Source organism: Trachurus trachurus, assembly GCF_905171665.1.
Source record: "Trachurus trachurus genome assembly, chromosome: 21".
Taxonomy (NCBI): Eukaryota; Metazoa; Chordata; class Actinopteri; order Carangiformes; family Carangidae; genus Trachurus; species Trachurus trachurus.
This window is the reverse complement of record NC_139899.1, coordinates 15,231,674-15,244,433: the sequence shown is the minus strand read 5'-3', so window position 1 is coordinate 15,244,433 and position 12,760 is coordinate 15,231,674. Positions and strand designations below refer to the sequence as shown.

Genomic DNA, 12,760 nt, shown 5'->3' with positions numbered 1-12,760 from the left:
GAACTAGACTGGAAAGACAGTTCTTCTCTCTGGAATAAACCTGTTCTTGTTCAACCAAATTCAACAAAATAGCAAATTATTCATCCGTTGGTTTGAGAGAGAAGTGAAGTGCTACTAACCTCTCATTCAACATGTACTGACTGCTGCAACATGAAGGTCTACATGTTGTACAATGGCATGCTGAAAGAATACAAGCAGCAGAGTGGGAGGGGTACTGCATGTCTGTGTCTGGCAGCATCATTAACAACTTGTGGAATGCTCGTATTAACTACATAACATTTCCCATTTCTACGCCGCTCTGCAACTTCCAGCCCAGAGCTGCAGCCCAGAGCTTTTGCTTGTCATTCTTACCACGTAGGAGCCAAACAGATTTTTGGACATTTAATAATTTACTGTGGGGCAGATCTAAAAACAACATGCTGAGCAAAAGATATGTTGTAAAACAGCAGTATGAGGGGGGGGGGGGGGATTGCTGGCAGATGGCAATAACGTGTTCCTTCCCAAGCGCTGAGAACACACACCTACATGCACACAAACAAGTAAAAACCATTACACTTCCATACTGCCTGTCTCTCCTTTTGACATCTGAACCAATTAACATAATTCATAACGGCTCTTTTGGATGCCTAGGATCGCCAGTTCAGTGTCAAAACGTGTCAAAGACACGAGATGAATGAGGCAAGAGTAGCGTGCTGGGCGCTGCTCTTCACACAGCCCCGGCTTAATTAGTAGAGCCAAACAAACTGAGGCTCAGACCTAGTATAACTCTATTTCTGGACCCGCACTCAGACACTCTTGTTACATACTCAAGAGCCCCTGGAATAGCACTCAAGTTACCGGGAGACTAACACACCACACTGAAGCTCCTGCACTGACATGAAATCTTTTACTTTCAACCGATTTCAAATAGGCAGTTACTTTCTTTAAAACATCTTTAAAATCTCCAACAGAGCAGTTTGACAGTTACCGTTGTTTGTTGTGCCAGAAAACAATTCCCAGGTTCCTCCTAAATCCTCATACAAAAAAAAAATCATGCACAGGGGAAAAAATAATAATTAAGCTGCAACAACAAAAAAATCCATTCTTCTGTTACACTGTAACAACTCCCTCCTCCTCTCATCCTTTCCCTCTCTCCTCTATCTCTATCTGTGTGCTGCAGCGGGAGCAGCAGCTGCTATTGGAGGAGGGAGGGAGTTGGAGGGGAGGGAGAAAATGAAATACCTTCTTTTCATTCTTGTTGTCCATAGGTATGCGTGCTGTACCCGGGATCCCTTCTCCCAGTAGAAAGCCCAGCCTTGTCATCAGTTCCTGGGTGGCAGGGGAGGAGGAGCTTGGCTGTTTCTCTGCTTGCAGCACTGGAGAAGTGAGAGAGCGAGAGTGCGAGAGAGTGGGGGAGAGGGAGAGTAAGAGAGAGAGAGAGAGAGAGAGAGAGAGAGAGAGAAGGAAAAAAATGTTAGCAGGCAGATCCCCTCTCTCCGCTGGATGACCCACACAGGGGCCACTCTGCCCGCCCTGCCCTCCTCGGCTCTGCTCTGAAATGCTATGCTGCACTCTCCAGCTGCTGCTGATGTAGTGCAGACCTGGAGAGGGGGAGCAGAGAAGAGCAAGGGAGAGAGTGAGAGAGAGGGAGGGTGGTGGGGGCGAAGGTTTGTGTGTGTGTGTGTGTGTGTGTGTGTGAGTGAGTGAGTGTGTGTGTGTGAGAGAGAGAGAGAGAGAGAGAGAGAGAGTTCTTAAAGTCTGAATGCATGTGAATGTGTAGCATTGTTAAGAAAGCAGTGTGTGTGTGTGTGTGTGTGTGTGTGTGTGTGTGTGTGTGTGTGTGTGTGTGTGTGTGTGTGTGTGTCCTGCAACACGCCTTGAGTGCCAATTCCAGGGCTTTCTGGTTGTTTACAGCTCTCACTCATAGAGCCTCTGAATATCAATGAGTGGACATGGTCTTTTTCCAACACAGCTTAGAGTGACTGCAGTCTTTAACTGGAGCCCTAAAAATGTTTAGGCTGCAATTTCAACGTTGGGGTGCCACCCACAAGGCAAAAACCACTTGCAATCCTTTTTTTTGTTGTTGTTGTTGTATAAATGCAGTGTCTTTATACATAATTATAAAACTCCCTGAAACACTGGGGATAAATATGTGCAACTACCTGTGTGTTTCATCATCTTTCCATGCAGCATGTCACGCAAATGGAGATGTGGAAAATTAATCAAGATACAGGCAAAACATTTCCTCAGAAAAAAAAAAAAAAACATGTGACCACCAGACAAACAGATGAAGAGAGAGAGCGAGAGAGAGAGAGGGAGAGCCAGAGAAGAGGGAGTCTACATCCAGGGTACAAAAGCTCATTATACAGCTTTCTGTCAGCACCTTTTCCTCCTCTCCTTCATTTTCTCCTTTAGCCTCCTTCTTCCACAGTTATTAATAATGCTGGCAGTAAATCTGATTAAATACAAACAAAATACAACGGCATAGTCTACTGCCAAGCCCTGTTGGGAGTCAAAATCAAGCCACCAAACACACATACTGTACACACACACACACAAACATCTTTGACATGCAAATGCACAAATAGTACATTCACTGTATTCCCCCTCTACTGTGAATCTACATTCATTATGGAGTTCTTGTTACACTTTTATTCTGTGGGTTGGATGTTTCTTCTAACCTGGTGAAGTAGCTGGGTGCCATGTTTCAAAGAAACAAATATGAAAAGTTATAGTATGCACCACGCACTGACTGACTGGTGACTAAACCAATCACCTTAACATTACTGTGCACTGTGTAGTGTGGTCCCACCTCCCACCTTGTTCAGTGTGCGAGCTCACGACAGGCCAGCGAAACAAAACATGTCAGACTGATATTACATTACGCCATCTGCAATGCGTGCCAAAAATGATCGGTATTGGCTTTGCACCGAAAAGTGAAAAGTAAGACGACTCCCTTTGGCCAAATCATCAAAAACACTTCTTTCCCCCCCCTCTCTCTACTTCTCAATAACAAAATAAGCTTTACTTTTTCCCTCTGACATATTTCTCTTCACACATTACACTGCCTTTATGGTGCTAGGTGTCAGGCTTACTCCCCCTGCTGTGCATATAGCAGCTGTGTGTGAATGATGATACAATAACTAAATTCTATGGTTGAGGTGAAGGTGCAAAGTGCGGTGGTGAAATGTAGGACAGAAACTACAGTACACTCCTGAATGATTAAATCAATTTCTTAGTAACAGTTAATAACCTGGTTGTGAATGTAATCAAGTAATTAATTCTAGACGACGACAAGTTGTCATTTTCATCTTTGTTCTTCTTCTATAATCATTGTGATTTTGAAATAAATAGGAAAAAGAATACTGAAGATAGACACGTGGGTGAGTGTCACTACATTGCAGTAACAGTATATAGGTCATAGTTCATGACAGAGTTCCAACAGTGATGCCACTACCACCCTTATCAATAGCTGAACGTTATCCTGACATACAAAGCATGTCGAATCGAGTTGCTTATACAAATGGTGAGAACTAATTCACCATTAATTTAACAACCATCGTGCTCCTTGGATTTTCTTCTAAACTTGTGCTGATTAAAATGCGGATGACGCTACTGTAATTTCAAGAGAAATGTCGTAAAGGACGGAGTAGCCATGCCAGTAATTTATCAAAGGCTTCTGCAAAAAACAGAAGTAGCCATTATGGCCTGGCACATGGTAGGCATGTGTCTTCTTCCTTAAGCCAAGAACAAAATGTGTTAGAGAAGATACTCGTCTTGTAAGTAATGGCAGACGACCACATATCTGCAAGTTGAGGCTGTGCAGAATATTTACGTTAGCTCTCTGACGTCTGCCCCCTGGGTCGCCTGCTTTCTGATGTAATTATGCTTTTATGTTGGCGCTGACTTTCAGCCAGTTGCACCACCTCTGAGAGAGGCACTTTTCATTTTTTTTTTTAGAAATTGAAATATTCTATAGGCCTGAATAAAGGGAACAGCAATACTCAAACAGGCCCCAAGGTTTTCCTGCTCAATAAACGGAAGGAGCTTTTGTCTGTGTAGAGAAGCACACGCTGAACGCTAACCTCGTACACGCTGGCTGCTGTGCTTTCACGACCGTTTCTCCATTGCAAATCCTGCGCAGTAAAAAGAAGACAGCACCATTGAAACTCTACCTTTTATAGGGAATGTCACCCTGCTAACATAAACGCTGGGGATGAGTCTCTTGAGACCAATGGTGCAAAGACCACGCTGAGGCCTGAACAACGACGACAGCGATTTTATAGATTCAGGGTCACTCCAGCAAACATCTTGTTAAGTCTTCACACAGTAATATAATCATGTATATAAGGAAAGTCACATTCAATTATCATTTACTCACCACATCATACGCAAATATTAATAACTAGGAACAGGAGCCTATACTTGTTGGCCTTGACAGTGTATTGAACGCACATCTTCAATGCTGGGCTCTGTGGAATTACATTACTTTGAAATCTCTCATTGATTTTGTCATTGATTCTGTTGAAAAAAAGATATAATTATGAATTATTATAATCTAAAACCCTTTTGTGTAACATCATAGTAGTGCAACTGAGATTCATGTTCATAATGAACGAAGGTGTAAAATTTAACCACAGGCAGACATCATCTATACTGAACGCTGGCTGTGGTTCAATAATAATTTGAAGTACACAAAAACACATTGCAAGCTTCATCAACTTTTAGTAGATGGAGAAAGATAATGGGAATTGGTGCCCGGTCTTTAAAAAGGGGGCACCTTACACATCACGCATTTATGGCCATGGTCACTATGCATTAGCAGGCAGTGACAGGTTGTTTTTATTATGATTGTCTGTCAGAGGCACGGCTTTCAGCTCCAGAGCTGCTGGAGAACAGAAACACACACAATCTGACACTCTATCGGAATATTAAGATATTTTTCTGGATGTTTTTTCTGCCATTAAATAAACAATGTGCAGCTGCACTTTCACTGTATTACACTGTAGCACGTACTTTGGGTTGAATGTATTGTATATAATCTAAAGGATAATCCAATAATTTGCTGATGATGTGACTCTTCACACACAGTTGCAGAGGTTCCTGCTAACCCTCTCACTTTGTGTCCTCAAACCGGAGTAAATCTGATTAAATCCATCAACCAGTTCTTTATTACTGGGCCCTGACAGGACCCCTTCATCACTGGTTCCTCAAAACCACTTAAACCCACCTGCCTCTGAGGGCCAATGAGCGGTGCTGGACTTGTGCTCAGGGCTGTGAAAGGACCTCTAGGCATCTGACATAGATCCACCACTAGAAACGCTGACATGTTTGTGACACACAAGCCGCTTGGGCCACATCAATAACAATATCTTCAGCCTGTGGGTCTCTCTGCAAATCAATACCTTGTAACAACGAAACAAATTAGAAGCGCTGCCAACTGCAGCTCCTGTTAGACACAAAAACCTCCACTTATCCAGCAAATTTACAACAGTGTTCTGTGTCCCTGAGTTTATGAATAAGAAATACAGCACATGTACATGGAGAAAATTGTGTTTGGCTTACACTTGTTATTGCAGGTTTATTAATTACACTACTTTGGCTTTAGCTTGCCATCCACTTCTGAATAGATTTAGACTGTGTATACTATGTGAGTCACTAATCATTGTGTTTATACACATCACGCAACAGAGTAATTGTCTGGTACAGTTAAATGGAAACCTGTGACCAACTTCTTTTATGGATTCTCTCATTGCCTATTCATCGCTCCTCACCATTTTACCATCGGCTGACAGCCATGACGGCCAAGTGACTTAAAGCTGTACAAAGACGACAGGTAGAGAATCTAATCCATTTAGATTTAGTTCATGTAAAGCATATAATGGTATCTATGATCATTGTTAGGTTGCTCACCCCAGGGCAGGGGACTGGGCAGGACATGGCTGCTTTTTAGCTATTAGTGTAATTTACATCTCAAACATTTGAGCCTCCGCTGCATTGATCTCATTGTATTAATTGTGTATCATTGTCTTCAATGTGACATTGTCAATATTAACATAATCATTGCTGCTACAGTAATTAACTGTTCTTGTTTGTCTAGGCTCTCCATTGTTGCTGATTAAAACATCCTGTAGGTGTGGAACAGTGTACGTGTGTGGGAATAACAGACTGTTTAGCTTTACTTTACTTGTCCTTTATTTCCCCAGTGACTTACTGTGAAACATGCTCAGTCTTGGACTTTCTATGTCAGCACTTCCTACAGTATACACGTTATTGCAGATTGTCACTATATGTCGCACATTCACTACTGGAGTCAAGGCCATAAAAAAGTTCAAGTCTCTTCTATTAAATAGAGAGAGACAATATCAACTAGACTAGAGCAAAATTATTAAATATTGGTATGTCACTCTTTGACAAGTTCACATAGTGGTGTGGAAATAATAAATCAGACAACCACCCTATGCTAATATGGCAATAAATAAAGAATAAATAACTTAGCACACAGAGCACTCCTGAAAAGTAGTAGTACTTTATCAATGTGTGTGTGTGCAACCATCCTCTCTCTCAGTATTGATGAATAGAAAGTAATAATAATATTAATACAATTGTGATTATAACATAGGTTGTCCACCAGGGAGCGCAAAAAAGTTTATTGTTCTTTGTCAAATTTCTTTGACTGCTAATTTCAGTGGATTTTTTTTTAAATAATGTTTATTTTAAGCCAATTCGCACATATGATGGAGGCTGGCAAACCCTGGCTGGAGATGGATTAAAAGCAGCTGCCTCACTCATTCCAGATGACAACGTGCTATTTTATTACAGAGTGTTATGACAGTTCAATAATGTGTCACTGGAAAAGCAAGGCACTTGTGCAGATCTCTCCTCTTAAAACTATCCTGACTAGATGATTAGATATATTGGCTAAAAGGGCTTTGATGTGTCGCTATTAATAATGAGCAGAAATATATCTTATGTGGGGTCACTGGATCATAGCACAATATAATGTGTTGTCATCGCACAGCAATATAGAGATGTATGTGGAATTAAAAGGGGAAAAAATGTAATCACCACTTCTCAGGCGCAAGGAAATGTTATTTGTGGCGGTTTAAAAGCTACCCATTTCAATTATTTATCCCTGCAGACACTGTGTAGACTGTTAAAGTGGAATAAAAGGTTTTCAGCTAACCTGATGGATAAGAGCTGTTCATACTGACATACATTGTGTACAGAGAGACTAAAAAGCTCATTGAAAACTCAGTGAATGGACAATGTAGCTCTAGCTGAGGCTTTCTACCAAGGTCGCAGACTGACCCCACGTAAATGATTTGATGAGAAGGAAAACAGGCTTGAAAAATGTTGTTCATTATGGCCTAAGTCCTGCAATTTCACACTGGATAAATACCATCTGAAATCAATAAATGCAGTCAATCAGTATTGTTACTATCATTACCTACTCTTTTGATTAACCTAATTTGCTCATTTATTAATTGGTCCTGCCAGAATGTCAGAGTTAAACCCTGGATCTCCAATTGTATGCCACGTGGCAAAACTTCATGATTCTGTTCAAGACTTCAAAATTGACAATATTCATTCATAATTCAGCAACAGGTGTGATAAAACTGTGGAAGCAGGGCAAGGGCAGCCTTGTCCCTACACAAGGTCAAGCGATTGTACTGTATGTATCCGGATGGAGGGCGGATAAGGTTTTATACCTCCCTCATGAATATCAGCTCTATCTGATTAGTCTACCAACACTATCCTGGAGATATGGAAAGACTGAAGTTGTAACTGGAACCACTTTGTTATTCCAGTAACTGTACAGCAAATGGAGGCTAAAACAAAACAACATCGTTATCTGCCGCCTGAGGAAGTTTATGAGCAGGTGTGAAACAGCAACCGTGCGGCGCGGCGATAGAGGAATGAAGACGGAAGGAGGAGGAGCAGGAGCAGGACGAGGACGGGGTAGGAGGACGGGGGCGCGCCATTAACAGACTGGCTCCACGGACTTGTCTTGGCTCTCCCCCTGCCGAGAAAACAATCCAGCCGGTGCTCATTAGCAGCTGGAGTTTCATTACCACAACAGTGGAGCCTGTTTAATGAACCCTCAATGAGAACATGCATCCTGCTTCCCCATTTAAGTTCAGAGGTACTAGGTGACGTGCTCCCCTGAAGCACGTTGAAAGCCTATTGCACATTCCAGCGTTAGAAACCGCAAAACTCCTTTGCTGTGAGCACAGATGGAGCGTCCAATGAGACATTACAGCATATTGAGGTTAAGACAGAATCTCCAAGTAAAATGAGGTTTGGGGGGTTGGGAATGGCAAAAAAAATCATAATAAACATAGTTTGACTGACACCCCAGCTCGACAACATACTCTGGTGGTTATTATTGTTGATCTAATGGTACAGACAGATGGCATTTCATTAACCGTTTGACCATCAGGACTGAAGCTTCCTGACACGGTGATTCAGCCCTGCAGGGATCAGTGACTGTTCCCAACGCTCCTCTGGAGACGAGCAGCAGAGATTAATGAAGCTTCATTATGGAGTGAAGAAAACTACTAAAAACAAACAAAGTTTCATCGTCCAGCTGTTAATTTAGAGCAGGAGATCAATAATAAACCCGATACGACGCGGATAGGAATAGAATTACCACTTCACCAGAAAGAAATCACAGCTCATTCATCTCTGCCGCTACAAACTCGCTGCTTTCCTTTTGGGGAGGTGGTGAATGAATATCAGCATTATGTTCTATGAACTGTTAAGAATCAATGTGCCCTGATTATACAATTGTGGTTGTCTATAAATGGTACAAAATACGAACAGTTTATAAAGATGCTTTATGCAAAATCAAACCTCTGGGTTCACTCTTTAAAGAAATGAAATATTGCTCACATCCCTCTGTCTCCATTGCTCAATGTATCATACAAAGACAATATGAATAATTTGACACTATCTTTTATCATTATCATCTTATGAATGGCCAATTCAAAGTGTGTGAAAAGAGGACACCATAGTTTCCCACATTTGCATTCCTTGCATGCAGAATGTCAGGATCCCAGCTGTGGCTGTGAGATCGTGAGTCAGATTACTTCTCTTTCATTAGATGGTTTCCATCAGGAATTAAATAAAAAAGATCAGACCACGTTCGCCCAAATTCACACTCCAACGAGCTGTTAATATATGAGTAACAGGCACTGCACAAGAACTGACAATGGATGGTCAGAAATATGCAAAAGCAAAACTACAGCCAGATGTTTCAAGTGGTGTAAAAACTCACTGAATAATTAACAATCTAAGTTTGTTTCAGCACTGCTAGTGCTAATATGAAGAAACACATGCTCAGTGTTTGGTCCTGGCTCCCATGAGACTAGTGACAGGTGGGGGTGGAGAAGAGAGACATAATTGTGGGAGAGGACAGGACCTGAGGTTGCGCCGTGATTGACAGAAACAGAGCCCCCGCGACCACAGCTGAACCAATTTTGAAAGGAGGACTGTTGACTGCTTGTTGCAAACACACACGTGCACGCCAAGACATACATGCATAAACAAACACCGATGTGCGTGTGGACACATGGACGAAAAACAGAAATACACATCGCATTCACACACAAGAAACTCTATCCATCCTCAAAGACGGAGCCATGTGAAACGACTCCGCAGGAGGTCAAATGCACATTTCCTTTCTTAGCCTACAGCCATTCCTGGTTGTCCACAACACAGAGCACTGCAGAGCTGACAGTCCAACCCCAGAGAGGAACAAATGAATACATTCAAAGTCCACATGCAGGCTTTAATCATATCTGAGGACAGCCAAATGAAACACGACAAAAATCTTAAAAATGACATTCCTACAGTTGCGCTGGAGGTTGGTTTCTGACTGCAGATGAACGGGCCGCCGTCGCTCAGCACTCCCACAACAAAAAGCCCCTTTACAACTCCTAAAAACTGACTCCATTTGTGACCTAAATGTCACTCAGTTCTCATGCTGCAAAACTTCCAATGGATTTTTTTCCGACTCAGATTCTTCCAGCTCTCCATCAACATTCCGCGCTGACGCTGACCTTGTTTCAAAAGCTGCAATGTCAAATAACCGTCTTGTCCTGTCTGCACAGTTAGCAAATAAAAACAAAAAGCATGCACTGTTTACTATCTCTGAAATAGGCGACAATACACACTGACAAATGCTTTCTTTTCTTTTGACACCAGAACACTGGATGTGTCTTTGTCATGTGTAATGCACCTTGATACAGGTTAATCCATCTGACGTCAACTAACTCTAAACATTCGATCTGAACTCTGTTAAATCCAATATGTGTGAGTATGTGTGAAGTTGCCGATGCGAGAGTGAAAAGGAGGAGGCACGGAAGCCTGTCAGCTGTCCTACTACAGCTGGGCTATTACAATTAGTCATCATTAGGCTGCGATTTATACAGTGTTTAATTGTACATAATGAGTTGAGTGAGTTGGCTCATTCACAGTTCTCAGCAGTAAACTTCTCCAACGTGCTCACTACGCCTGTGAGAAGAAGGAGGCAGAACGTTTCTGCTGGCTTATCTGCTTACATTAACTGAGCCAATAACAAAGGACACATGCAAGCAGCTGTCTGACCTTAAACACTGGTTATTTCACATGAGAGCGTGTACAAGTCACTGCCAGATACTAGAATGAGACTAACATGTTTTAAATGCCTGGTGCTGCACAAGGAGACAGACTCTTTTGCCCTTTTTCCAACACACATTAGCCATTAAATTGGTCTGAATGCTGCCTGCTGCCCTAGAGACTACATTGTCATTTCTTTTTTCATCCTCAACTGAGCAGATCTGCTCTGTTTTCTCTATGATCAGAAGAGGACCTGAAGATTAGAGCACAATTCAATAAAGGTTTTTAGTTCAGTTTTTTGTAGCCTCTCTGTTGGAGACTGATGTGGTTGGTCGCTCTTAACATTTTTGTATCAGCAAAAAGATTTTCTTGAGGCTTCATCAGTGAATTTGACACAATCTCTACTTGTGAGATAACTAGATCTGTTATATTGCCTGAAGAGCAATTTTATCCTGGAACAAAATTAGAGAAGAGGCCACACTGAGAACGCACGGTTAAAACAACCACAACAAGAGATATTGTGTGAGCCTGAGTTTGTTGTGTTTATATTACATATATACTCACTTTAAGGATTATACTTCTTAACTGTGTGTGTGTGGAGAAAAGCAAAGGAGAGGCAAAGCTTGGGAAAGATCATTTTCTGACTGAGACGGTGCAGGCATGCTGAAGACGTGTGTTTATGTGCATTCACTTCAAGGCAGATGAGGGCAACACATGGGGAAATGTTGATGTAATTCCTCTTCTGTGAATTTGATTTTCTGCTCAAAGACACTTTGACACCTATTAGGTACCTAACTTCACAGACGCTCTATACATCTGTGTCTCAAAAGTTGTTTTGTTTTTTTTGCAATTTTTCTTTCTGAGAGCACAGCTCATAAAATGAGTGCAGTGCCAGTGCCAGTACACCAGCTGTCATGAGATAACACTTATCTGGTGTCCGCTATCTGCCGGTAGCCCGCTCTGAGCCCAAACACTGCTCTGTGCCAGCTGAGTGTCAGACACACCCTCGCCTCTTGGCATGTACCATCAGCAGTGACTGGGCTCTGCTGGGTTACTACTGTGTCTGCATATGTGAGCCATGTACAATCAGACCAACTCTCTCTTTCTCTCTCTGTTGCCTTTTGCTAAAGATAACGCATCCAACAACTCCACCTAAGCCTGTGGCAGAAAATTTAAGCCACCCTGCTTTGCTGGAAATCAAAATACAGCACCAAGTGGAACATTACATCAGTACACACACAAACTACAACATAGGCAATAATCAGGCTAAAGGTAAGGTACAGCTCAGGGAAACGTGGAAACACAAGAACCACGTATACACGCAAAGTTACCGAGCAATTAAAGGTCTTGTCCTCTTCATTTCATTCCCATGAAACCAATCTGGTGCTTCGGTCCAACTGTGTGTCTCCACACACTGAAAACTGACTCTGGTGTAATCTAAACACGCACTTTAAAATAAACACAGCGCTATTGTTTGCATAAGGGGCAAGGAACTCTGCACTGTCTGGTACTTACACAGACCACTATACAGCAATTGATGCTACATGAATTAGAGAGACCTATTCATGATATGGTATTCTCCTTACACACACACACACACACACACACACACACACACACACACACACACACACACACACACACACACACACACACACACACACACACACACACACACACACACACACACACACACACACACACACACAATTTTTCATTCTAACTTTTCCCACCGTCTACTATAAAAGACAAAAACAGTCAAACAAAAATGGACTGAAAGTGAAACTCACCATTGTGCGAGGACTCCTTGTTATCAGCCACCTTCCTCAGCGCTGACACGATGGCATCGGAAGGAACGCGAGGACTCTCCACATATTTGGGTTTCCTGCTTGGACCTGCCAGCACGAACCGAAGATGCAGGGAGAATGAGAGAGAGAGTGGGAGAAAAAGAGAGAGAGAGGGAGAGAGAGAGAGAGTCAGTGTCAGACAGAGAGGCAGAGAGGGAAAGAAATGCAAAAGACGAAGAGAATCAGAGGACCAGAGAGCGAGAGTCAGAGTTCTCGCTGAATTAACGTGTTCCAGATGGGACTAGAGATGAGAGGCGGTGGTGTCTTAGTTGGACAGGCTTGGCTGCACTCCGTAGCTCACATAAAACTCACACATATACACATGCACACAA

At 42.3% G+C, this 12,760-nt stretch overlaps 1 protein-coding gene across 4 annotated transcripts in view; it reads right to left on the bottom strand.

Annotated features, from left to right (window-relative positions):
- The window catches only part of tanc1b (tetratricopeptide repeat, ankyrin repeat and coiled-coil containing 1b), a 101,457-nt gene that overhangs the window by 43,640 nt on the left and 45,057 nt on the right, over positions 1-12,760 (bottom strand). For 3 of the 4 annotated variants that reach the window (XM_083996230.1, XM_083996229.1, XM_083996231.1), the window contains exons 4-5: positions 12,372-12,476; positions 1,222-1,580 (exon numbers count right to left, since the gene is read on the bottom strand). In XM_083996230.1, coding sequence (XP_083852356.1) covers positions 1,222-1,580; positions 12,372-12,476 — 464 coding nt within the window. The remainder of the gene's footprint in view (positions 1-1,221; positions 1,581-12,371; positions 12,477-12,760) is intronic. The other variant, XM_083996232.1, reaches the window with a different exon arrangement.